The following is a 27,796-nucleotide window of genomic DNA, read 5'->3' on the forward strand; positions in this document are numbered from 1 at the left end:
GATGCTGTGCCCTGAGCTGGGCTGCAGCTCCCCTGTAAATACATCATGGAGTAAAAATCGTGGCATACATTCCAGCTGCTGCAGAGCGTGTCACTGGAGGAGACGTGTTGTCACATATACAAATGCACACCAAATAGTAGCTGTACGTGTGATTAATTAGCAGCTAACAGTTAATTCTCTGAGCCACAGGGAAAAAAATGAAAAGAAAAAAAAAAATCACACCCTTGAAGGAAGTTTAAAATTAACTCTACAAGGTCTCTGACATTGAAAATTAAAACCAAAATAAAACTGGGTTCCTCAGGACAGTGAAGGAGACAAGGAATTCAGTGATACATGGTTTTGTTCTATTTTACCATACTGATTTTTATCTTTAATTTCAGTTAATTCGATGTCTGTAAAAACTACCAAGCCAGCAGCTCTTGAGTCTAAAGTCTTCTGCATCAATACAGACCCAGAGGCTGCACCTCAAAAACATCCCTGGGAACACCATGGTAACAGTTGCCAAGCCCTAAAAAAAGCAAAAAGCTTTTAGGGAGACAGGGCACAAAAACTGACAAGGTAAGAAAGAACAGCAGTATTGATCTTAATTCATTTCAGCCAAATCTCACCCATGTAAACCCACAAGTAGTGCATTCAACTGAAAGTTAAGTATGTGCTGACTTCTACAGACGGATTGAGGCATTAGAGAATAAAATAGAGAGCAGAAGTAGGAAACCTAGTGAAAAAGAAGTTATCATCTCATAAAGGAGGCACTGCACAATATAAAAGGTGTGCACAGCAAATGGACAAAACTTGCAAGAAACTGGAGTCAACAGAAAATCTTCGGTATTTAGGAGTATGAATACTGCTGTATAGGAGCATAGTACATGAACACTACAGAGGAGTATTCTGTGAATTGTGCAAGATGTTCATCGGTAACTTGAAAGTTGATATAAAATCACATTGATAAATATTGCAGGTAATATAGTGACAAGAAGACTGGTGAGTAAGGTGGGGACATTTGGAAAGACGTGAATCTGTTGCTAAGTCTTGGCACTTTTAAGAACAAACAGCACATGAATGGAGCTGTTTGCAGCATTGCACCTCTAAGGCTGAGGAAGGCAGGTGATGGGAAGGATCCTGGAAAGGATGATTCTGCAAGTCGTCATAGGCTTGCACGGGATCACCAAAGCTTTCAGCCTGGTTGCTTGCAATCTCAGTCAGCTATGTATGAGCTCAGAAGAAGCACCAGCAACATCCCCGTACTAACAGCTCCACACCACCAAGCAGTCCATGGTTTTTTATAAACTCACAGTAGTGATCCTGAAAATACTGTGGTGATCGCAGTGGGAAAGCACATCAGCATGACATGTCTTTAAAATTGTTCTGTGGCAAAAAAACAAAACCAACCAACCAGCAGCTGTAAGCATCAGTTGTTAAGAAGATACTTTGCTTTGTGTATACCTTCAGCAAGAGAGATGTTAGTATAATAGCAAGTTCTTACATCAATATTTTTTAAAAAATGTTGAAAAATTGCAGAGTACAAAGAAAAAAGGTACAAAAAATTTATGAGGATTGGAGAAATTCCTGCAGAAAATTACGGAGCTGCATCTATTTTGGCAGGGAGGGGGGGAGATTATTATGTGGAATAAAGTAAGTTTTGTAAGAGAAAATATTACATATGAGAGGACTGTTTAGCTAAGTGAAGTAAGGCATTACATGAACCAACAGCTGGAAGCTGAAGCCAGCCCAACTCAAGCTGGAAGTGAGAAGCACTGAAGGCAACTAAGCACAGCAGCAAACGGCTGCTGCCAGGGCTGGATTCTACATCCACCTCGTGGTATCTTCCAGTCAGGAAAGCATGCCTTTCTGGAAACAGCAAAAGTCTCCCTGAGCTTCTAAAAAAAGTATATTATCAACAGCATTAAGTATATATGTGGTCAGATTGAAGAAATAAACAGAAATAAGTACTGGTTAATAAATAATTCTTTTGTTGAAGATGATGTTCACTGCTCAGACTTCTGCACACTGGATGCTGGCAGGATGACACTGGGTGCAGGATTTCCAGGGAAGGTGAGCAACAAATGTGGCCAGTGCTACCACATTTATGTGACTTTTTTGTCTCAGTCTTTCTGAATGTTGATGTTCTGTTTGATGATCCATTTGCCTGCCCAGTCAACTGTTTACAGTAATACCCAATTCTTCTTTTGTGAAAGGTTCCAGCTTAGTTAGAAAGTAACATTGACTTGCTTTATAGAAATGTTTTCTGAGGCAAGTTGTTTCTGCATCGTATCAGAACCCATCATTCTTTATTCCTAACAAGACTGTCTTTTTGCATTACTGCTGTGAAACATTACCAGTGTATGACCGTAGGAGCAGGCCCATGCCAGTGTTTTAAGGGTACACAGCCAGTTCTTAACCCATGCCCTTCCTAAAACTGTGCTTTCCTTCATTGCTGTCATAATTTTCTCTCTGAGATATCTCAGCTGTTTTTTTCCAAGCCTTTGTAGTTCCTTGTGTGACTCAACCCACCTAAAATTCTTTAGTTAGGACCAAGAAAAACTATTTATATATAATTGTAAATACGCAGTGAGATCATTAGTGAATATAGTTTCTCACCCTTGGTTTCGAGGATAATTTCCTATACCAGGGCTGATTTCACAAAGTGCACCGAGAAGTCAAAACAATGTCAGCACTTTCGCATTAATGTTTGTATGGCTCTGTATTAAGGCACTAAAGTATGCTTGCGTCTTACTTTGGACAGTTTTACAATCAAATAGATGTTTATAAAAGAAACTGAGTTCATATCAAGCCACATCAGACCTGATATCCCTGACATATACTGGAGTGTGAGGTAAAACCCCTAAATTCAGCCCTCAAGGGGAGATTGTCCTGGGGTCAAAATCTAAACCATCTGTCGCACCTCAGCACCCAGTTGGACGTGTTGCTATTTCAGTTCGGGTTTTTCTTCATACAAAGCAAATGCTCAGCCTTGCAAATGTCAGTTCCTACCTCTGCCATTGCAAGAAGTCATGGGTGAAGAGCTTGTATGAACAGTAGGCAAGTGTGCTGTATCTTTGGAGTACATGTTCAAATCAGACTCGCCTTCTGAGAAACGAGCTATTTTGTATGTCGCCTTTGAAATAGGCACGTATCTCTGAGTGATGAAAAAGCTCCTTACCACTCAGGAGTAGGGACACACAGGAGAACTGGGATCCCATCGCCCCGAGTGAGGTCCCTCAGCCTCCCCTGCTGCCTGGGCGGTGCGGCGGAGGGGCGTTCCTTAGCTGACTGCCTTATTTTGGAAGCCAGCCACAGAGTGAGTCCTTCCCTGTACGGTGGCTATTTGCTTGCTACTCAGGAGAAATAAAATGAGAGAGTACAAGATACATTTCTTTTTTTAAGGCCTAATACCCACAGTTCTTCTCCCCCTTTGCTTCTTGACCACCAACACAAAATTTGCTCTGGTGGGGAGTGGTGCTGGGCCTGAACCCCACAGCCACAGCATTCCAGGCTGCATTGCAGCATGAAAAACAAATTTACCAAACCAGAAAAGGGAGAAAAAAATTGTTTAAATATGAATTTTAAACCTTGTGCCCGGTACAGAGAATTGAAACTTATGCTTATTAGCCACTGAAATATGATTTTGGGAAACAGGCATTCAGAACTATTCCTAGCATTCGAAATAGAAAAAATACATTTTGGGGAAAACAAAACAAATATTAATTTTTATTTATAAGGATTTTCTGCTAAAATTCAATGAAAGATTTCCAGGTCTTCAGAGTTCAAAATGCTCATTCTTTTTAGATTTTTTCCCCATAGTTTTGTAAATAATCAGCACTTGAAAACCAAGTAGTATTTTTTCTCTCATATTTTCTGTAGTTTTTGGCTTCATTGCAAATGCTTAAAACAACTTAAAACGGGTCTCTTTTCACAGTAGTTGTGACCCATACCATGAAGCTGAATATTTCAAAGGGTTGAGGTGGAAATGAGAACTTACATCTCTCTGTTAGAAACTAATCTCCCTCCTATATACCGCCGTCAGAATTAGCAGTTAAGAAACATCCACTCTTTTACGTCTGTGTGTGTCGTACTCGGCAGAAAGCTAGGGAGTAAATCCAGTTTAATTTCACGATAATTTGTTTTTTTTCACGTGCCTTTGCCCTCAACGTTGTTTTAGTTGCTATTAAATGCCAAAGCATCGCCACTCCCGGCTTCTTTAATGATTCAAAATTTCTGGGGAGATTCTTCCTCGGGAACAACCGATTTTTACTCCTTTCCTTCATCGGACCTTTCAGTTGCCGTGACTTTGGTGGCGGCATTTGCAGGCGGACGCCAGATTCCGTAGGGTTTGGGGGGGGTTACCCAGACCCCTGCCGTTCTTTCCCGGAGCCCCACTTCGCCCCCGTGGGCAGCGGGACCCGCCGAGGCGGGGGGCGGTGGGGGCGTCTGACCAGGGCGGGGGGCTCGGAGGGACCCGGCACCGGAGGCGGGGCAGCACCCCCGGGCACCGTAAGCACATGACATAAAATAAATGAAAATAAATGAAATGCAGGCAGAGAGGGTCTGCCCCCCCCTCCGCCGCTCGCTTCCCCCCCGCTTCCCCCCCGAACCCCGCGGCTGCCGGCGGGTCCCTGCTCGGCCGGGCCGGGGGCCGGGTGCGGAGCTCCCCCCGCGCCTCCCGCCCCGCCGCTCCCCGGCAGCCCCGGCTGCAGAAGGGGGCTCTCCCTGCCCCCCCCCCCCCCCCTCCCCTGCTCCCGCCGGCCCCTGGGCTGAAGCTCCCGCGGCGGCCGCGGAGTCCCTCCGGCCCCGGTGCGTTTGCCGGAGGGAGCCGCGCTATAGGGAGGGGGGAGGCAGGGAAGGAGGGCGCTGAGGGGGTGTCATCTCAGCCCAGCGCGGTCTCATCCCCCCTCACTCCTCCCACCAATGAGTGGTGCCTCTTAACCCCCGGGAACCTCCCTCCCGCGAAGCACAGCTCCACTTCGCGGAACACGAGTTGATGAGGGAAAAAATAATTCTCGGCCGCGGCCAGCCATGAGCTGTTTGGATGTTATGTACCAAGTCTACGGTCCTCCCCAGCCCTACTTCGCCGCAGCCTACAGCCCCTATCACCAGGTACGTGCGGGGGGCAGCGGGGAAGAGGCAGGGGGTGGGAGGGGTGTCGGCCGGAGGATGGCCGTCTGGGGCCTTACCAAAAGGAAAAAGTGAAAAGGAGAAGGGGAGGAGAAAGGGGGGGGGTGGGGGTGGGGGGGAGATCCGGGAGCCTGCGATGGTGAGCGGAGCAGAACCGCATCCCACCTTGGCGCGGGGCTCGGCAGGGTACGTACCCCGGCGGCGACCGGCGGGCTGCGGGGTGCCTTGGGGGCGAGAGCGCGGTTTTAACCTTGCGGTGGCTTTTTAGAGGTTTTAGTTTTTGGTTGGGTTTTTTTTATTTCCGCCCCCCCACACACACCTTTGGCGGGACGGGCTCCATCCGAGCGCCCGCGGTCCGCCGGGGGCCCACCGGGAGCGGCGAGGCCGGGCTGCCCGGGGCATCGCTCCCCCCTCCTGTGCGCCGGCATCCCGGGAGCCGCTTCGGGCAGGTATTTCAGCAGCCGCCTTGGAGGGGGGTGCTCCGGGGTTACCCTCTGGGAGGGGGCGAGGCGAGGGTGCCGGGAGCCTGAGGGTTTCCCCGGTTTGTCCCGGGGGGAGGAAGCCCCGCGGCCCTGAGGCGGAGGCAAGGCTGGGGTGCGGCAGGGCCGCGGGGATGCTCCCCGCTCCCCGCTCCCGGCTCCCGCTCGGCGATGGGACCGCGGCCCGTCCCCTGGTCCCACCGGGCCCCGCCGGCGGCGGTCGCCTTCGGGACCCGCGAGTGCTTCGTGGCCGGGAGCCACGTCTCGCCGCCGCGCTGCCTGCAGCTCCGCCCGGGCTGTCGCGGGCATCGATTAATCCCCGGATTTCGATAACAGGCTCCCGCCGGCCGCGGGGACGTCTGGCGGCACGCACAGACGCGCACTGTCCCGCGTGGGTCAGAGCCCGTTTCCCCGGGCTGCACCTGCAGCACACCGCGTTCCCTTTCGCCCTCTGTGTTCCTCTTTTTTTTTTTTTTTTTTTTTTTTTTTTTTCCCGCCCCGTTATTCCTCCCAGAAATGAATTCCTTCTTCCTCCAACAAAACGAAGAAGGGGATGGATAGAGACCGCAGCGCCCGGGGAGCGGGGCGGGCGGCAGCCCCCGCCGTGCAGGGCCAGTGCCGGGGCGAGTGGCCCCGCTCCGCACACCCCCCGCGGCTCCGCGCAGCCCCCGGCGGGGTGGCCCGTGTGACACCTCCAGCGCCTGGCAGCGGGGCCAGAATACCTGTTACAAATAGCAGATGATGTCTTCCCCCACCTTGCCTTACCCTCCCCCCCCACCCCCCCCTCCTCACCTCCCCACCCCATCCCCCCGCACACGGCTCCGTGACATTATTTAGGGGGATGATCATTACCTCAATGGCCGAGCCGGGAGCCAAGTGGAAAAGCGGCCGTCATGAAGGAGTGACATTATTAAATATCTCGCGTGTCTTGGCCTAAGGCTCTGCCCCGTCCCCTCGGTGCTTCCCCCGCAGCCCGCCCCACGGCTCTGCCCGCAGCGGCCCAGTCCGGACTCCGCGTCCCCTCGCTTATTTCTAAGAAACTCCCAGCAGCTGCGGACACGCTAACGCGGATAAAGGGAAGATGGGAAGCATCCAGCAAACTTCTCAACGCCCGCTGTTTTCCCACCCAGCGGAATCCAGTAAAAACAGAACAATCCTGTAGGAAATACCTGAAGGTTCTCGCTGGCCAGGGAAACGCTCTTTTTGCCCTGAAACGTGTTTGAGGCTGCCAACTTTTTTTTTTCTCTTTTTCTTTTTTCCCTTCCTCCTCCTCGCCGCTGTGGGTTACGGGACACTCTTTGTGGCAGATTTTGCGAGCCGGGGACCGAGCGGCGCCCGCCTTCCCCCCCCCTGCCGGCGCTGCGCCCCCCCGTCTCGGAACCCACACCTCCCGCATTTCAGCCTCTTGGCGGCCGCCATCCCCCCCAAAACCCGGCCTGCAAAGTGCCTTCGTGTGCGGGACTTTGGCGGCCGGCTTGCTCCATCCCGGCCGGCATCTCTGGGTTTCGGGGGGCCCCCAGCCCTATTTGCAGCCCTTCTGCTGCCTCCTCGGGGTGGGCAGAAATGCAGGTGAGGGGTGGGGGGTGCTGCCGGGGGGCGGCGGGCAGCCGAGGACCAGACTTGTGCATCCTCTCGGAAAGGTCGCGGGAGAGGGCCCGGCGCTGCATCCTGGCGGCACGGGGAGGGCCAGCGCTCCTTGCTGCGCTGCGTGACCCGCTCTATTTTCTTTTATTTCTTTTTTCCCCTCCAGAAACTCGCTTTTTACTCCAAAATGCAAGAAGCCCCGGAGAGCGGCAGCAGCCCCAGCGCCAGCAGCTCCTTCTCCAGCCACCCCGCGGCCAGCATCAAGGAGGAGGACTGCAGCCCCGAGAAGGAGCGGCCCCCCGAGGCCGAGTACATCAACTCCCGCTGCGTCCTCTTCACCTACTTCCAGGGGGACATCAGCGCCGTGGTGGACGAGCACTTCAGCCGGGCCCTCAGCCAGCCCAGCAGCTTCTCCCTCGGCAGTGCCAAGGCGGCGAGGAGCGCCGGCTCCTGGCGGGGTGAGCGCGGAGCGCTGCGCGGGGGGGCGCGGCGGGGGCGCGCAGGACGGCGGATCCCTCTCCCGCCCCGGGGCACCCTCCTCCCCTCCGCCGGCCACGGGTCCCTGGCGGGCAGCACCTAGGAGCCGGCAGCCCCGGGCTGGGAGCCGCCAGCAGGCTGACCCTTTTAGGGGGCAAAAAAGGCAAAAAATAAACCTTTCTGTTCGCACCGGGCTGCGGGGATCTAGGAGGAAGCAGCCTGGGAGGCGTTCCGGGGAGCTGAATCTCGCCTTTATAGGAGATTTAGCGGGTGGGGGCTGCAACCAAAAAAGTGGCAAAGGAACCCCCTCGCTGTGGCTGTGGCAAGCACCTCCCTTGCTGACCTCTCAGGGGCAGCTTTAAGTTTGGAGTGGTCATCATCAGTGATGGGGACAGAGCAAAAACCAAGGTTGGGAACCGTCTCACCAGCTTCCCACCACTGAAAACCAGATAGCGTGTCCCTGTGTCTCGCCCTACATGTATCACCACCCTGATTGCTGCTGGAGCAGAGACAAGGACCCTACTTTTCTGAAAATGAGGGCTTTCAGACCTGCCCACGGCAGCGGCCCTGCACTGGCAAGGTGCACAGCTCTCTGTAGCCATGCCTGATTTACTCTGGACGAGCCCTTGGGGGTACCCATGGCAGAGGGAAATCACATTCCCCACCCTCTGCCCACCAGGGAGTTAGGGCAGACACTTCTTTTGGGGCAGTTTTGGGGACCCTCCTTCGCAGGGACACCCGCCCAGCTGAGAGCCAGTTTCCCAGCCCCCCCATGAATTGCTGTCAGCAATTTCTAAGAATGAAATAGTAGTTTAAATATTTCACGGGTGAAAGATATTCAGCGCTGGAATTGATGGCAGGAGAGGAGAGTTCTTTGCTTGTCATGAACTGCTTCCCTTTCTCCTGAGTAATACCAGGGTGCAGAGCTGACGTACCTCCCTGGCAAATGCGTATCAGGAGCGCATTTTTATTTGTCTCGGGAACACTGTGCATTCCCAATTAATAATGTGTAATGTCTATCTGTGCTATTAATAATAACTAGTCCACCTTGCATGTTGCTTACCAGGCAAAGAAAATGTAGGATCCTTGTCCTGTGCCCTGCCAGTCTCCAAAGATCTGCAGAGCACTTCCGAAATATGTTAGCAATATACCCAAGAAACAGGTGTTAAGTCCTGTGTAATAGATGGGAAATTGCCCTCAGATGTTTAGAAAATTCAGGCTGGTTTGTAGTCACATCTCGTGCTGCTCCTGCCCACTTTGGAACCACACTGAGGCAGCAGCCACATTTCTGGCAGGGTTGTGCATCCTCCGAGGTGTTGGGTGTAAGTACTTAAACTGGGAGATTACTACAAAAGCAAACAAGAAAAATCAGCCCTGGAAATTGCTGTGGTGCATAAAAGCTCTGACTCCTCAGTTTCCACTACTGAGGAAAAGAGATGTTTCCCACACCTTAGACAACAGCCTTTCCCCTAAATATGTACTAAAAGAAACCTGAAACAAATAGTTTCGGTATCATGGGAAAGATCATGGGTAAGCCCTGGGATAGGGCTGTTAGATGTTTAGCTGGAAATGCATCTGTACTTGTTGGGAGCAATTTCTTGTGTTTGGCAGTTGTTTGGGGGATAAAGGGAATGCGAGAGCTGGTCTGGGAGGATCTGGGGAGGGGCAGAGCCCTAGGGAAAGGAGATCAGGGCTCGATTGGTGTGCTCACTGCTGCCTTTCCTTTCTCTCCCACTCCCTTCACCCAGATGGCTCCTTCCCGATGAACCAGCGCAGCTTCCCACCATCCTTCTGGAACAGCACATACCAGCCTTCCTCGGTCCCAGCCACCCTGAGCAGCCCCCTGGCAGCTGCCGCCCACAGCGAGCTGCCCTTTGCCGCTGCTGCTGCTGACCCCTATGCGCCGGCCTCTCTGCATGGCCATCTGCACCAGGGTGGCCCCGAGCCCTGGCACCATGCCCATCACCACCACCACCACCACCACCACCCCTACATCGGCACACAGAGCACTGCCTACGCCCGCCCCGCCACCATGCACGAGGTCTACGGGCCCCACTTCGACCCCCGCTACGGCTCCCTGCTGGTGCCCACCGCCTCCGTCCGCCCCCACCGCCTCACCCCTGCCTCCGTGCCCACGCCGGTCAGCCCCCCCTGCGAACTGGGCAAGAGTGAGACGGGCACTGCCGCAGCCTGGACGGCGCCGGGACCCTTCCCCAATGCAGCGGGGGACATGGCACAGAGCCTCGGCCTCAATGTGGATGCAGGTAAAGAGTTGCCTTTGGTTCTTCCAGATCCCCTGGCTCAGCTGCACTCCTGCCTCCCTCACACAATCCGTAGTAGTAGGGAAGGACCCCTGTGGTGGGGCCGCTGGGGTGCTGCTGTGGGGGAACAAATTGGGGATGGAAGGCCCATGGGAGACACCTGAGCTCTGCCCTGGGTAACCTTCTTGGGGCTCTCAGGCCAGGCTAGTGAGGAAAGGAAGGGGGAAGAATGGGACAGGGCAACATAGCACACACATACACCCCTCCCAGCAACATCCTTTGAATTTCTGGCACCTGCAAACATGCCCTGAGGTTGCTCTGAGGTACTCTTGTCCTGGCTCTGGCCCTGCTCTTGCCTTGAGCAGTGAGAGCTGGGAGCAGAACAGAACTGCCCCAAAGGTCACTGCCTGGCTCCCTCCACAGGCTGCCCTGAGGGCAGAAGTGTGGGCAGCCACAGCAGAGCAAGTCATTTCTCGACCCCACACACGTTCATGAACTACCTCTTCTCCTTATTTATTTTTATCTCCCAGTTTTTGAGAGGAAAGCACAATTGCATTTGGTGAACAAAAAGGACAATGGTTTTCCCCTGGTAGTGGTACCCTATGCCTGATGTGGTGCCTGGAGGTAAGGCTGTGTGGCCATAGTAGTGACAAAAAGGTGACACAGGCATAGCCAGCAGTGGTGGTTCCTGAGTCAGTGGCTGTGGGGGCAAGGAAAGCCTGATCTGGTGACAGTTCTCTGTGCTGAAATTGGGTTATTGCAGCCACAAATGTCTCCTTACAGTAGCCTCAATTTAGGCAGAAGGGACGTGTGTCTCTCTCCAGTCTAGCTTGGGCTCTTCTTGCTTCACAGCCTCCTGGGGCTCCAGGGAGCCCATGCTTTAGACTGATTTTCTGATCTCAGCTGGCAGATATGCAGTTTGTCTTTCTCTGTCCTTAAACACCTGTACCTATTTTTCTTCTTTCCTTTTTTTCTTCTCTCCGTTTTCAGGTTTGCAGCCTCAGGATAAAAGCAAGGATCTATACTGGTTTTAGAGCTGTCCTTCACTCTTCTTCCCCTGGCTCTCCCCTGTAGATCTCTGCCTGTTAGACAAGGTGGCATTCAGAGCTGAAATCGAGTCAGTTTGTAACAGCTTCTGATCTTGGTTTGCAGCTCGCCGTTACTCCTTCTGTGGCGGATCCCTTCTGAGCTGACGTGCTGACTCAAAGACTCTCAGATCCCCCCTTGCCCTTTTCCAAGCCCACAATGGCCCTGCAGCTCGGGGAAAGACAACAGGACTTAAAAGGACCTGGCACTTCAAGGATGGTACTTTAAACTTATTTTGGAGAAGAAAATCCTTCCATTGCAAGAGGAGAGCCAAAGACATTGAACTTCTATTTAAGCAGACCCCACACCCAGAACTGCGGTCAGACTACTCTAAAAGAGTCAAATGACGTCATGGATGGTGATGCAAAACCACTGGCCTTCATACAGAGGGCAGAGGAAATTGTGGTTGGGGTTTTTTTTTTTAGGGTGTGAATATTTTTTTATGACAGTGAAAATTATTTCTCGAATGCAAACATGGGAAAGCTACTTAGCAGTTTTGAACTGGATTTTTAGTTTACATTATAGAAAAGTAAAAGGAGAAGAAACTGGAACTCGTGAACATTTCTGGACTATTAAGGAACCGGTCAGATTTTTCAGCTTTGTGGTTCTGAGTGGCAAGTGTGTGGCTGGGGCCACCTGCCCTGGGCTTACAGAGATGCAGCTGTTCCACGCACAACTGCTCAAACCCCAGAAAGACGAAAACCAACGTGGCGCTTCTCAGAGTTTGGCACAACATTTGTATTGGATATATAACGGTTGTTTGGTTGTGTTTTGTTTTTGTTTTTGTTTTTTTCTACAAGACACATTTTCTGGTGAAAGTAAAACCCTCTTAAAGCAGGGGGAGGAAGGAAACCCGTGAAGAACAACATGCCCTCAACCCAACAGCCTTTAAGGGGAACACCAGAAGGAAAGGCACATGATGGACGATAGGTCTGAGTTGCCTCTAACATTTCTCTTTGTCTACTTGTCGCTGTCGTTTTGTCACTTTAATAATTTTTTCATTTGTTTTGAAAGGCGGGATAAGATATCTATTTAACAGTAGGAAAGCTGCATTAAAGGTATCTCCTTCTTTCACCCTGTGTGCTTTAATGAAGAATTAAAGCTAAATAAGAGAAATGAGGCAAACTAGAGTCTTCAGGATGAAATAGGGAAAATACCCGTCATGTGGATGAAGTGAATTATTTTATTACTTTGCAGTAAAGATAAATAGAAAACCTAGCAGTTGAAAATATTTCCTTAGTGAGTAAAAACTACAGTGATAAATACAAAAGTTAAGAAAATGCAAGATTGTTGCAGTGCTACATTTTAGTGTATGGTGTCTGTAAGATGGGTTAAAGTAAGAGTGCTGCTCTATAATAACAGATGGTTCTTCATGAAGCTAATAGAAGAGGGAACTGTAGCATTTAGCATTGCTATTGCACTATTAGTGCAATATTAAAATGCTATTACAGGGTGATGAATAATTAATGAAACAGTGCAGAAATGGAGTTTCAATTTCCCCCTAGACTTAAAGCTAACTTTTTTACATGCAAAATATCGGATCCCAACACAACCGTGTTTGTTTTGTTTGTTTTTATTCTGTTTTTTCTTAATGTAATGTCTTCAAAGGCTAACAAAGTTTTATGCATGTAAGGATAGAGTCCTAACATTATCCCTCTCATACTAAGAGAAGCAGCAGAATGGACTTCCATTCTGTGGTGAGAGTTTTTACCTTCTGACACTCTCACATAATCTGACATAATGTTCATCATGTGTCAGAAATGGAGTTATGAATAACCCAAACTCACTTCTCCTAGGTTTCAGCTCAGCAATAACTCCATTTCTGGGAAAGTATAGGAGTCCTAATAGTAAGAGTATGATAAAGCAGTGTGAGTAAATACTGTGAGAAGCTGGCAAGGAGCAATGTGTGCAGAGCATCCCCGGCCAGAGCTCGGCAAATGGCAGGAGGTGACTTGCCATGATTTCTTCAGCCAGACATACCCCTGAGCATTTCGCCCTCAGCCTCCAATTAGCCAGAGCCCCAGCAAGCTGTAAAGGGCAAGGGAAGGGCTCTAGAATTTATATTACTGGTTAAACCAAAAATGTTCTGAGGTGTCTCTCAAGAAGGCAGCAGCACTTTGCGGGAGAAAAGTAACTAAAAATGGCATTTAACTTTATTGCTGCAGAGGCTTGGAGATAACAGGATCATTCTGTGAGCGTTTGCCTGTGGGTTTTCTTAGGCTGTTTTTAAAGTTGTTTTTTTTTTTTTTAAAAATATTAATATGGCTCTATCATTGGTTGTGCTTCACTACAATAGTTTCTTTTTTCTTTCTTTTTTCCCCATCACCTCTACAATCCATAATGAGGAGTGCTGGGCAATACAGCCCAAATATGTTTGGAAATGCTCATGTAAGCACAAACCAGATTTACTTCATTGGTATTTACAATTCATTTTGTCTGTGAATGTTTTCAAACACAAGAATTTATGCAATGAATACATGAATATTGGTTTCAATATTTGCCCTCTAGGTACTCTTTTTTATTGTTGTATTGTGAAAGCATCCAAACAGCAAAGTCAAGATTGTGGTTTAAGGGGTTAAGTGTGCATTTTAAAAATGCTCCTACTCCAGATGGACTGCAGTCTGAAAGCACACCTGCCCTATTTTGTCTAATCCTCGCAGAGTTTTGCTCACTCTGTTATTCTGTCTCCAATGGGACTGCTCACAGCACCTACCTTTAAGACTTGGGCATGTGTCTTTGCAGGACTGGAGCCACAGCTCCTAGTGCAGTAAGTGCAAATAACCTTGGTGCCATTTCTCAAGTCTGTTTTATTCCTCTTTGCATCATAGGTTATTTCTTGCTTAATCATGAATGCTTGCAGGAAATCTGAAAATACAAAAGAAACCCTTCCTATATGTTACATATGCTTTATCTGTCACCTGTTTGTCACACACCGAAAGAGCAGGGCTGTGAGTCGCTGCTCCTGCAGCCTGAAGAGCAGATCCTCCTGCGGCCCCTTTCCGAGTGTCACTCAGGTTAGCACTGGCCTGTGCTCTCTAGCTACCCACCTGACAGACTAGCCCGTCTGGGACAGACGAACAAACACAGCTCCAGGCCTGTTCGTGCAGAGTGTAGGGCAGGAGGCAGAGGGAGGGGATCTGCTTGCAGAGCACGGCAGTAGTGGGCATAGCGAGAGTATCCGCTGCTGCTGAGCCAGAGCAGTTTGTAGGAGTTCGCAAAGTGAGCCCTGGGCTTAATCACTGCAGACATTTATTTCCCATTCTGAAAAGAACTGAAAACTACCAAAGCATGAAGGAACAAAGATTAAAATACTGGTTTGATGGACTCTGAGGTTAATAGTGATCTGTCAAGGGAAGGATGGACACGGGATGGGACGTAATATTTGTAGTCACACTCTCCACTTTATTTTAGCGAGGGTTTTGCTTCAGTATAGCTGCAGTTGCAAGAATGTAGCACGGAGCTCTTAGACATATATATGTGCCCCTGCACTTACAGTCTAATGTTGGAGAGCTTTAGGGTGACATTGCTTACTTCCCACCTCCTTTTCCAGTCATGTTTTCATAGGAGCAGAGGAGGAGGAGGAGGGAAGGAGAGAGAGAGTGAAAGAGAGTCTGAGTAATCCCCTGTGCCTTCCCTGTGCCTCCCTTGGACTGTGTGCTGCCCGTCTCTGGGGAAATGTATCTGCCCTGTCTCCTCCTTGGGTCAGGACGGACTGCAGTCCCTTCTCGCCTTCCCTTTGAAGTCCTATTTAGGTTCATGACAAGCTCTAGCGTGTGCTTAAAGGTTGGTCCCTTCCTGGAAGAGAGGAAAATGGTGCTGGTAGTTTTGGATGCACCAGGGTTATCTGACTGGCAGTTCTTGTGCATCTTTTTCTGGGCAAGGGTTGTAATTAACATGCCCTTTTGATTACAGAAGGGTGAGCCAGCTCCTCTGCGGGATTGTGGTGTCCTGGCTGGCTTCCCTGGCCTGCCACCCAGAGGAGCAGTTGCAGCAGGGGAAGGAGAGAGACTTGGGTTGTGATTATTTGGAGGAGTGGGGTATCAATTTTGTAGGCTAGGGAATTTTGCATAGGAAAATGCAAATAAGGGTTCAAAGAAAAACAAAGAATGAAAAGGAAAATAAAAGAAAAAAGAAAAAGAAAAAGAAAAAGAAAAAGAAAAAGAAAAAGAAAAAGAAAAAGAAAAAGAAAAAGAAAAAGAAAAAGAAAAAGAAAAAGAAAAAGAAAAAGAAAAAAGAAAAAAGAAAAAAGCTTTACTTCAGTTAGCCACTAAGCTTTGGGGCTACAGTCTTGGGAACTGTATTTTTAATTTAGTTCCCAGCACAGTAAGGCTGTTCTCTAAACCGACTGTACTGACAAGCAGCTCCGGCTAGCAGGGGTCCCCTGTTCATGTCCATCTCTAATCATACAGGAGTTACCTTTGCAGTGCACTTTGTACCGCCTCCTTAGTCAGGCATAACCCGTGAATAACGTGCACCAAACTTGTTCGCGCAGATTGCAACAGAGAGGCACCAAGGTGCCATGTCCCCCTTCTCCTGCCCCTGCACTCTCTGCATCAGGTCCTGCAGGAGAAGGGGAAGAGGGTGCTGGAGGAGCCTGTGTGGGGTGCAGCGGTTCAGGTAGCAGAAGTGCAGGGTGCAGGGGTGCACATCCCTGAGCCCCACTCATGCACGAGCACCTCCCTTTGCCTGCAGCCCACAAAAACACATGCTGACAGAGGACTGGAGCGTGTCATTAGGGATGTGTTAGTTGCCTCCTCACATTCATGGTAAAGGCAGGATAAATACCAAACAGGAGAGCTGTCACATTAAGAGATGTAATACCACGCTGGACGTTACTGAGGGTGCCTCATCTCCCCACTGCCGACCTGGTCTGGGTATGGGTGTAAGGAGCCCTCCTCGTTCATCACACCCTCCCAACTTCTTGACGTGTCCTCAACTTCTGATCCCAGCCCTGACTCTCCATCTCACCATCCCATCTCTGTTCTCCTGCCTCACCCAGTCTCCTCCCTCCTACATTTACTACTCTGGCCTGATGCTGCAGCAACGAGGAGCAAAGGAACAGCATTAGGAAGGACGCAAACTTTCCTATGAGTGCTATTTGCATGGAGTTGAAACATCAGTATTTCTATGATAAACAGAATTACACAAACATAGACCCTCTCTGGAAAAGCCTACACGTTGGCCTCATTCCCGCACCATATTCCTGTGGTAGGAACCAAGCCCTAATCCCCTATACAGCTGAACAACCGTTTTTTTCCACAAGCTGAGTCCTAAAGAGCTGCGACAGCCCCAGTTGCACAGACACAAATGATTATTCTCTCTTGACAGACCTGCACAGCTCCCTCCTTGTATTTAACTGCTGTCCCAGTGAGCTGGATCAGGAAAGAGACACTTGATAGCTGCTGTTTCCGTGGTTGAAATATTTGTGAAGTTAGCGCATAATCTGAAAGCAGAAGCTAATAAATTATAGGGTGCTAATTGGGGCCGGAGTGGAGCCGTCAATCATATTATCCTAAACTCACAGAGACCCTCATAACCTAAAAAGGCAAGAGAGCCTCCAGGAACAGCTCCCAGTTGTCACTAGCCATGACCTCCACTTCAGTGAGAGCACAGAGTCAAGGCAGAGAGTTTATTCTGCTAAGAAAATGCAAATCCTGTGTTTAAGAGGGCACTTGTATTTGGTTTTGTTTACTCTCTTTGGGAGTGTATTTCCCAGGGCACTTTACTATTTCGCTTTGCCACTTAACTTGCCACTCTTGCAATTTAAAAAAAACCCATGTAAATCAGGTAAGAATTTGCACATTTTATATTTGCATAGTCCTCAGAGTAACAGTCACAGCCCAACCTCTTTGCATATAGGCCTGTCTTCTAAAAGACATCTTCTTGCTTGCATTTCTTTTTTTGCTTCTCATGCCCCAGAAACATATACACTACACTGAAGTTGCAGGAGTCTGTGATCTGAGCCAAAACACAACTGCGCAAACACGGTAGCAAAAGGGTACTTGCAGGTCTAGTCAGTTTGTCACTACCTTTTCTTATATTGCTTCCATCAAGATTAAGTACTTTACTCATCATATAATATAAAATTGAATTAAAGAATGCTGAAGAGGATTTTACTAACACTTTTCCCCAGAAATAAATTTCTATATGGAAACAGGTAGGCATTTCAGAAAGCATTCCATGGAGAAAAGTTCTGAAAAAAATTGGGAGCAACCCAAAAGTGAGGAGTGGGAAAGCTTGATTTTGGTGGCAGCGTGACTACTGCGTGCAGGCCTGGCAACTGAATTGCAGTAAGTTCAAACCCTTTTCCTGGTGACACGTCACCCAGCCCTTAGTGACCCCCTAAATTTAACTGCTGCAAAACGACATGATTAAGTGTACAAAGACATTATTTTGAAATGTTTCATTTTCCCTCACTTTTGATACCTGTATTAATGAAGGGAACCAATAGTCCCTTCTCAGCTTGCTTTTGTGATATGTCAGTGTCTAACCTGGTGATGCTGCCACTAAGTCCAAGAGTCATCTCTGAGTGGGGTAAGCAAGAGGATGTGTTTGACAACTCACTGTGTTTTATCATGGCCACTAACCTTGTTTTAGTAGACTCAGGTAGGAATAATTCTTCATGCTTTAAGCAGCAGACTCAAAAATTATGGAGTGATACCTCTGTTAAGATAACAAAGCCTATGTCAGCAGACAAACCAAGGAAAACACAAAGCTGGCATGGTCTTACTTGAAGAACACAAGGCTGCACTGTGTGAGTAGGTTTCCATCCCTGGGTATGTGGTGATGTCAGACTGAAGAAATATGAAGATGTGAGAGAAGATATTCTCATAAAAGGTTAATTCTGTGACTCACAGAGTTCTGCCTTTCCTGTTTCTCTGTGAGAGAAAGCTAAATACATTTGTGACTGGAAATTACTGAGAACAGGTCAACTGTCCTGGAAAGGTGTGAAAATTGGATACATGTAGAGAAATACACCAGGATATTAATCAGTGTCGTGAGATTTTGGTGCTACTAAACAATGTTGAAACTCCACAGAGTTTCCTATAGGACAGATGAAGAGGCAACCGTGGTTGCTTACTGTACTGCATAGGACAGTATAGTGGCCTAATACCTAATGAGCACTAGAACAGCCTGAGAAAACAGGAGAGGAAAAAAAAAGCAGGAAAATGAAGATCCACCTATGTCAACAGCATTGCAAAAGGGATTGATATCCAACAGAGAGTGGCTGTTTTACAGCTCTGTTCTTACCGTAAAAGATAGAAGGCAGTGATGAACGTCCTCCAAATGGAAGACATCATCTGAAGAAGTTAACACATTATAAAAAAGGTTATTTTATACGGCAGTATCAGTCATGTCACTGGCAATAATGACAATATTTTGGCATCATCACTTGGCTTTGATGCACTGGGTTTCTGGTTATTTATTAGAGTTAAAACATAATGTCAGTTAGAGGTGCCAAGTGTCATTATAAATAGACCCATGATCGTTTGAAAAATCCACCTGATATGCAAGCTCCTGCAACTCACTCCAATGTGTGTGTGTGCAAGAAAAACTTTCAATAATCAATTAAAAGAAATTAAGATAAATTAGAACTTTTTAATCATTAACAGACCTGTCAGGGCTATTTTACAGACATTCCTTTCTGTAATTACTATTTTCACATCTGTTATAGGCTGAATGAAGATCAGCTTTGTGTAGAAAGAAGTAAAATTAAATCTAGAGGAGAGCTTGCCTTCACAGTTATTATTAAAATGCATAGTCCTAAACCTGAATCACAGAGGGTCAGTTTCACCCGATTATGCTCAGTAAAGCCACACTTCAGGACTCAAAACATCATAAGCACCATGCTGCTGAAGTCAAAGAAAAAAAAAAAAAAAGATAAAAATTGGAGACAATGGTCAAATCAAATATATGGTAAAGCTTTCTCTGCTGAAAACAGCTGTGAGAAGAAAGGGTGCCGTGTCCCTGCTGTAAGGATTTTTGTGACTTCCATACAAGTGGTGAGGGAATCGAATTCCGAGGGACCTTGCAATCTGGAGGAGATTACCAGTCTCTGTTATCTAGGGTACCAGGAAACCTGAGGAATAACAATTTTGGTCTCAGCCCTGAGTCCTGGCTCAAGTTTCTCAAATAAGCAAGGCTGTGGTGAACTCAGCTTTTGCCTTTCTTGGCCCCTTTCTTGTTTTTGCAGGTAAGAAAGACTAGTAGAAAATATTTGTGTTAGCAATGTAGCTGCACAACCTTTTGCCTTTCTGGTGGTCATTTTTAAGTTCCCCAAACCTTGGAATGATGCTACTGAATGACTGACAATAAAATCTCCCAGAGGAAAAAAGGCAAATGAATCATCTTGACACCCCACGTTTTTCAGTCTTATGTGATACAAGCAAACATGTCTTTTGCCTTTCATATCTCAAAAATTTCTCTTTTCAAGTTGTGTAAGTTTTCCCTCCAGAGCTCTTGACGGCCATGTTCCCATAGCTCATGTCAAACTGCTGAGCACTCCCTCTGTGACACATGGGGATAAGAGTGATCCCACTGAAGCCTGGCATATCTCTCAGCAGCAGCTACATGCAAACTTTCCATAACTTTATCTTTGACCCAATAAGGACTCAATATTTTTGTCATAAAGCATTGGTTTTTCCTTTGTAGGATCTTTATCATAGTCCCAAATGGAAAGCATGAGGTACACAGGTTTTGGAAAGATCTGTTGTCAGTATGTGCAGCTCAAAAGCCCTTGCAAGCAACCCTGAAAAACAGAAATGCACTGACATTTGGGTGTTACCACCTGCTGTAGACCAAGGGGACTGAAGATAGCAGACCTAGAATTGATGCCACCAAAAATGCTTCCTTAGTAAATAAGTAACATCTATCCTGGCCCTTCACATGTACAAAACAATTTACAGACTTTAATTAATCACCAGAGCATTTGTGTTATGTTGTAGTAAATACTTTTCATAGGTAGCAATAAATATTTTTCTATTCATATGGATGTCAGGTCTGCAGTTGAGAGATTAAATAAGCCAACTAAAGCCACATAGTATGTCCATGTCTGTCCAAGCATGGCTCAGAGTTCAGTCAGTGCCATTTGAGAGCCCAGCACTAGTGGGTTGTGTGTGGTATCACATCCAGAAGTATGCTCACCGTCATTGCTCAGTGATCTCACCAAACGTCTGTGCTGGCATCAAGGAATGAGAAAGAGCCTGAGAGTAACTGTTGAGACTAGGGCATCCCCTGGTCAGTGCTGGAGTGCACACATCTCCTTTTCTTGGGCAGGTTAGAGACTGTACTGGGTTGGAGTTTTTCTTCATAGCAGCTTGTCTTGTGCTATGTTTTATATTTGCAAACAAAACAATACTGGTAACACACTAATGTTTTAATTAGTGCTGAAAAGTGCTTGCACAGGATCAAAGCCTTCTCTGCTTCTCACTCTGCCCCCACACTGAACAGACCGAGAGTGCAGAAGAGGTTGGGAGGGGACACAACAAGGCAGATAACTCAAACGAACCAAAGAGATATTCCATGCCATGTAATGTCATGCTCATCAATAAAGTGGAGAGGAGGAGGCTTAGGGCTATTAGCCATCTTTTGCTCAGGAACTGGCTGGGCATAGGTCTACCTGTATTAGGCCAAATCTTGAGAAGCTAAAGTCTTGGAGGCAGTTTCTCCACCTCTGTACATCAGCATAGCTTAACATACTTAACCTGATTTACAGCAGGTGAAGACTGGATCCATCTGCTTTATATTAACCTAAGAATAATGCTTTTGTTAAGCTTTTGGAATTGCTGACAAGAACCCACATGCATTTATGATTCAGACTTCAGACATCACTTTCTGGTTCCTCCAGCTTTTGCAGAGGGAATCTTCCCAGGACATGTTTCTCCTCTTATTTAGGTAGATTCCTCTGGCTTACAAGAGAATCCAGACAGAATTCCTCTTACTACATAGATATCACACCCTAGACTCAGTATCACTGTGCACCTTAAATGAAGAAGGTAAAAACGCACATTATTGCTTCTACATTTGAGGATGAGTCTCAGCAGTATGCCACACAAGTGTGGTCACCACAATTGCTTCACTTGTGCCCTTACTTCACATTTAACCTCTTTGATATGTCAAGATTCTTTTCTCCCCTAAACACATACTTCCTTTAAATTACATTATCACTCTTATACCCATTTAAGAACCTGTAGCCTTGAAAGTCAAGACACTTGAACTCAAAGCTTTCTTGCCTCTTTCCTTTAATCTGCCACAGGAGGAGTTACCAACTATCAGACACATATACAGGCCCAAGAAAGAATGTTCTAAAAAGGTCTTTCATTCTTGTCACCTCTTACATGTGACAGATTACATGTGCAGATTACTTTCTCCAAAAGTGCCTATGGAAACTGTCATGAGAGGCTGGCTGCTTGAAGGTGAGAGTTGTCCTCCTGATAGTGAATAAGAATGAATAAAACATGAACCATCATGAAGAGTTTAAAGGAAGGGAGGAAGCATCACTTCAAGGAGAGAGAAGGTGAAATCATGAAGATGTATAAAGAGGAAGGTGATACAGAAATGTGAAGAATTAAGAAACTCTGTGAGAAGCATCACGGATGGATGCAAGTGAGGTAAGTTTGCACACGTCGAATTCAGCTTTACCATAACTCAGTGGAATAGCTGCATTTGCATACTTCTCTAAGGCAGGAAAATAAGAGAGGGAGAATGGGTGGGACCCTGCTCAGAGCTGACAGTGTATCACTGAGCATGCCTTAGATCACTGCATTTATGGGGAAGGTTAGGTATCGTGTCCTCCACTGAATTCAGCAAATTATAGATCAGGATTCTTAGATCTGAATCAAGAGATTTGTGTTTTATCCAGTCCAATACATTTTTCATACTATTGGATGCAAAAGGCATAGATCACTGGTCAATATCCTGAGCTTTCATTTGTTTGCAATGTGTTAAACTTGACATTTTCTTTCTCATCACACTGTGATAAATCCTCCATTAAAACTAGTCTTGTCTTGCAACACTTATAAAATGTGGACAAACCAAGACTTAACCTCCCCACCGTTCTTTCTGTGCCACTTTGTATATTTGTGACTACTTCAAGACCTCAGGGGTGCTGCTTCTGACTGCTGACTGTCACTGATGCTTATTGCCCACTAACCCAGTTTACCCATGTTGGATAGGATCTTTCATGATTCTTTTTCAACTCAGACCTACACCATAATGAATTGACTTGGGTTATCACATCACAGTTGTGGTCATGAGGCCTGTGAAAGCTGTTGTCTAGAAAAAATGTTGTCAGTATTTAAGGCATCTCCTGCTAAAGAAAAAGATATCATATAAGTCCTGTTCATTTTCAAAACCTTTGTTTGTTTTTTGCTGACTGAGTAATCCTCTTCAGTTAAGTGGAATTGCACACGCGCATCAAGTCATCTAGGTGGGGTGTCTAGAGGACTGGGATCTTCCTGGTTGCTGGCTAGCACATGCTGTGGGTTAGCAAATGTTGCTTAAGTTATTGAAATGGAAGGTACGGTTCTATAAACAATCAAGCAGCACTTGAAGAGGAAGGAAACATTATACAGCATTTATTTATTTATCCATCACTCATGATCTGGTGAGCATAGTGAAGTGCTGAAATTGCCATTAGGAAATCTGGCTTTTGCACTCATTTGTAGATGAACAAAAAATATGTATATAATTACAGACTGCTTGAATGGGCTTTGTCAGGGACTTTGAAGAATCCTAATACAAAAGCTCTCAATTTCTATTCCATTTGAGTAAAACGGTCAAAAAACAAATTTCTTGTTCATCTGTGTTGGATCTCCATTTAATTTTGAAGCTTAATTTCAGTGGAGTTGCATCTTAAAAATGTATGCATTCTGACATCAGATAGTGCCTTTACTACTCTTCAGTGTCCCCCATTATCAAATATTTGCATAAAAACAGAACATGTTTCTAGCTTCCTGTTATACATCAGTGAATAACTCTGCATAATTTGCAAGCTACTGCTCATGATGAAACATTCCAAAAAGCTTATCGCTGTCTTTTATTTAGTAATGATTTATATATCATTTTATTACATACTTTGACGTGATCTCCAAACATATCAATGAAAAGTATCTCACTTCACCCAGTCTGATAAAAAATAGCAAGGATGATAAGCATTAGAAAGGAAAGGAAAATAAATGTAAGAAAACAGGGCTGTCTAGATTCACAGATAAGTCACTGTGCAACTTAACATTCAAGATGACTGCAAGCATTTGTTTAAATTACATAGTGAAATAGACCATTCCCAGCAGTGGACAAGTCACCCCAGTCACCCTTTTTCAATTGCTTTCTGATCTGGAGATCATAAAAATACAGTAAGGATTTATGTTAATTTTTCAATTTTTAAAATCTTATTTGTGCACTACGAAGCCAGATTTCAACAGCTTTTTCTTTTCATGAGCAAATAGGTTCCTTCTTTGTAACAGCATACCAACACTCTCTTTTTTGGAAGGACTACTGTGTCTAAGGCATATGTGATTGTGTAAATTTAATCAACACCACAATAAAACCACTCGCTGTCTGATTGAATTTTATTCCCTTAAACTGTGAAACACCCAAACCATAACATGTAGAAAATCAAAAGAGAAGTAATTGTTGTCTTCTTCTGCTACACATCGTTCAGTACCTTATGATATTTTCTGGTAGTTTTAGTGTTTTAGAAAGTTGCTGGGTTTTTTAAGACATCTCTGTAAGTATGACGATGTGCAGAATATTTTCCTTGGCTTATATCTTCTTTAGTAGAGCTTTTTTTCTTCTTTCCCTCTTTCCTTCAAACACAGGGAACCAGACTTAACTAACTTCAGCAGAATTGTTGCTTTCTTGATCTTTGTTGCCTTCTTTGACTAATACCAAATAATTTAAGCCCTCTTGATTCCTTGTTTCCATTATCATGGCTGAAAGAATACTGTCCGAATCTGCACACGGAACATCACTATCTACATTTAAAAAACAAGAAAAGACAACAGCACAGTGATATACATGTAGCCTTAGAAAGCAAACAAAATCAGATAGCTGTTGGAGAAAGTTGGTCTAGTGACTGCGTAAAGAAGGACTGGTGATTCAAAAGTATTTTCTGCTATTGCCTGTGTGGATTATAGCTTTAAGCAGATCACTTAGGGAAGGCTGGTCATCACCATCCATACCTCCACAGGCACCATTACAGTTATGAATACATGACTCGCTTCTTTTGGTAGTAAAGATAGCCTGCATAAAGCCAAAGTGATTTTAATCTGTACCTTCATGTAACCCTGCTAATAATACTGCTAGAGTCCTGTATAATAGGCAGTTTTCTATCTACTAAATCATTATATACTGTCTCTCTAGAGGACTTGTAATATTCTGTCTTTCTAGAAACTTAAACTTGGCAATCCAGTGGGTTCTTCCCATTTCTAAAAACTTCATATTTTTTCCCTAATTTGATGTTTTTCACATATACAGAGTTTCCTGAAATCTATTGCAGGGCATATATCTTTAAAAATGTTAAAATTATTAACTAAAGGCTCAAGTTATAATTGTTGCTATTTTTTTCATTTACTTTTGTAACGTGCCTTCTTTTATTACACTCCTTCCTTATTTTACTTCACAACTGGAAAATTAAGCATGTGACATTCAAGGTTATATGTTCAAAATAATTGCAAGCGTTGTGCTGTTGCACCAGGCAACATACAATTTACTATGTCACTATAATCACACACACCCCCCAAGCTATGAAGTCAGAAGTCTGTTCCACATGCTAGAGTCCACTAGGAAAGATTAACAGGAAAACTCTGCAGAATAATTTTGATTTTAGAAACCTGTTAGCAAGATGGGGATTGGGACATAGAGCAAACTGTGGTCACATTCCACAGTGACTGACAGCTATGAAAAATCATTTGATACTCACTTTGTCAGTTCTGGACTATTATGGCAATATTTAGTAATTCAATCCCGAACAAGCTTTTACCAACCAGTACAGCTTTTCTTTGTATTTTGTTTTTGTTTAATAAAGCTTTTAATGGGAGCCCTCAGGCACACTGGAAAATGCTGAGGGCATGTTTGCAGCAAACTCTTAGGAGAGAAACCTTAAAATAAGGACCCAAGTAAAACTGGGTATTTACAGACCAGACATATGCCGGCTGACCTGCCTAAGTATAGAACACTAGAGGAGCATTCAGATTTGTTTCCTGTATAAGTATCTGGAACTGATGAGGTGATGTTTACACAAATGTGAGTATGAGGTCACTGAGATATTTTTACCAGATATATAGATACATTACTAATTCTTTCCCCAACAGGTCTGAAGAACTACAGAATATATAAAATATTATAATCCTTTTTCAGCCTATGTGCCCCTGTGTTTCTCATTATAGAGAAAAAGAGCTAAAAAATCAAATACTTTGCCTTGGTTTTACTTTTCAAGCTTTGGGAACAAAATAAGCAAGAAACACTATTTTTGCAAAATATTCTTTTCCTATCCAAAGATAACGGAAGAATATAATGTTGATTAATTTTCTCTTGTGCCATGACACATATAAGCTACATGGCCACTTTCACAATGAGATTTTTGACTACAAGTGGTCTTTCCTTCACTGTTGCGTCATGTCTTTGTGCAGTGTTCGGCACCTATGAAAGCTTAGCACCATTGTGCTGTACAAGCCAAAAAATCTATGCAAAGATGTCAAGTTATGCAGTACAATGTTTGCCTCTCATGAAATACAGCAAAGCAGGCAAATAATTTTTGCTCACTTAGTTATATGATGGATGGAGACAGAAGATACTGAAAATGCGCAATTGAGGGGAAAAAAATCATTATATGTTCTGAAATTCCCCCCAAAATGTGAGGACTAGAAGCACCACCAACGTCCTAGGATGCCATAAGCCAATGCAGAAAATTCTGAATACTCTTTGGAAGCCCCTTCAAAAATTGCCAAGAATTTGAAGGACGATAGAGAGAAGTTGGTTTGGGGAGGCAGGTCAGTATATTAATGAGATATTCTTTTCTTTTCAGTTTTAACATTGCTAAAATTAGTTGATTGATGTATAGTCAAGCTGGGTTATACGTGAGTAAATGCAGGATAAATCATGTGATGTGATCCCCTCAGATTTCACAAGCAAAGCCTGGCTGAAGCCAAAACACCCCGAGAGGAGGCATCCAAGGAACACCTTCATGGAATCTGAAGTTGTGCTGGGAAGTCAACTCCAAATGCTTAAACCCTGAAGGGTTGTCTACGCTGTGGGCTGCTGCATAGTGCAGAGTTACCCACATTTGCTTTAAACCACCTACCTCAGGGCATGAGACAAGCTAGCTCTGGCAGTCCAGCGCTATGTACAGGCCGAGAAGTAATCTGTTAAGAAGCAGGTTCCCACTGAGCTCTGTGCTCTCTCAGGTAGACTGTTTCCAAAAACTGAAATGGCAGCTTCAAAGCTCAGCACTGTAGTTGCATAGGTACCTGTCTCAGGTCCTCAATGAACGCAGCTTTGACCTTGATGGACACTTTTCCTAGTAGTGGTGTGCTTAAATCACAACATCTGAGCCAGACTGCAGGTAAATCAATTACAACGCATCTTTCCAGGGGTAGGCAGAAGCTTACTCTAGAGAGCCCCACATTAACTGACAGAAGAAACTATGATCGCCTGACTCATACTAACAAGGGATGGAGTTTGCTTGCTTAGCCTCCTCTGAGGAGACATGTCCCAACCTGATAAAATCGATGCTTCCCCCTTCCCAATCTCAGCATCTCAGTCGGCCGCTTCCTGCTGCAGGACGGCTGCGTATCCTGCTTCACAATCGCAGAGTGTCTTTGCCTGCTCGGTAGGCTGTGTGGGCTCATAGCATGTTTTGAAGTCCTGCCTGGAAGGGTGCAAATTTTTGTGATGTCTTGATAAGCAGATGGGTTTTTGGGTGTTTAAGTTCAGAAGGTGACAACTCTTAAGAAGAAAAAAATGTCAGTAGAAAAGCTGATTGGTAGAGACTGAACAAACTGATCTAGAGATTCTGGTCTTCTATTACAGCTAGTTGAAGGCCAGATCCTCAGCTAGCACAAATTAACAAAGCTCCATAGAAACCAGTGGGATGCCACTGATTTACACGAGCTAAGTAGCCAGCCTAAATTGTTACTAATCCTGGGTAACATAATCCCATATGATGCTTAGCACCTTCAATATGCTAAGGTATTTAGAAGTGCAGCCACATTTGCTTTTTGCCATTAATATCCTCCTATTTTTCTCATAAAATACCCTGCCCTTTTTCTCTGCCACACAAAGTATGTGGTAGCAAACAAGCAACTGCCTGACTTACTGGCATGGCTGAAAGATGTACCCCACAGTGAACACAGTCAAAAGATGCGCTTGATGACATATCTTTGTTAGGGGTGAAAAAGGTGGCTATTGAACCCTGACTTCTGCACCTCACATATGTTGATTAGCTCAAGGAGATAGTTCCTGTGTAGGGAGTATTTTCCTGATACCTGCTGGCCACCTGGAGCTGGAGGTGCTGTGTTTCAGTTTCTGCACATTGCCAGTAGGAATATAAATAGAACAAATATATATCCGTTTTAATACTCCACTCTGTATTATATATCAGTGGAGATATATCTGTGTTTCCTGTCTAATGAAGCACATGATCTTGCATGATTTGAGGGTGACTCACTGAGCTTTGCTACTCTGTCAGACAATAAAGGTGCTAAAAGTGAGAATTTTGTTCATCCCACGTTTCCACTGCACTAAACTTCTTGAAGCATTGACTGCCTGTCTTTCTTTTTATTTTAATAGATTTTTCAG

General features: G+C 45.7%; 2 protein-coding genes across 3 annotated transcripts in view; one reads left to right on the plus strand and one right to left on the minus strand.

The window, feature by feature from the left end:
- The first annotated feature begins 5,006 nt into the window (after nucleotides 1–5,006).
- VGLL2 (vestigial like family member 2) lies at nucleotides 5,007–11,106 on the plus strand. Of its 2 annotated transcripts, XM_074923719.1 has the most exons (4): nucleotides 5,007–5,094; nucleotides 7,342–7,633; nucleotides 9,401–9,916; nucleotides 11,066–11,106. In XM_074923719.1, exons 1-4 carry the CDS (start codon nucleotides 5,014–5,016, stop codon nucleotides 11,104–11,106), a joined length of 930 nt encoding a protein of 309 aa, XP_074779820.1. In that variant the 5' UTR covers nucleotides 5,007–5,013. The 2 variants fall into 2 exon arrangements, with proteins under 2 accessions (XP_074779820.1, XP_074779829.1); XM_074923728.1 differs by lacking the exon at nucleotides 9,401–9,916.
- Nucleotides 11,107–23,827: 12,721 nt separating this feature from the next.
- The window catches only part of ROS1 (ROS proto-oncogene 1, receptor tyrosine kinase), a 75,142-nt gene continuing 71,173 nt past the window's right edge, over nucleotides 23,828–27,796 (minus strand). The window contains exon 44 of the mRNA XM_074923741.1: nucleotides 23,828–23,973. Coding sequence (XP_074779842.1) covers nucleotides 23,828–23,973 — 146 coding nt within the window. The remainder of the gene's footprint in view (nucleotides 23,974–27,796) is intronic.

This window comes from Athene noctua, chromosome 1, assembly GCF_965140245.1.
Source record: "Athene noctua chromosome 1, bAthNoc1.hap1.1, whole genome shotgun sequence".
Classification (NCBI taxonomy): Eukaryota; Metazoa; Chordata; class Aves; order Strigiformes; family Strigidae; genus Athene; species Athene noctua.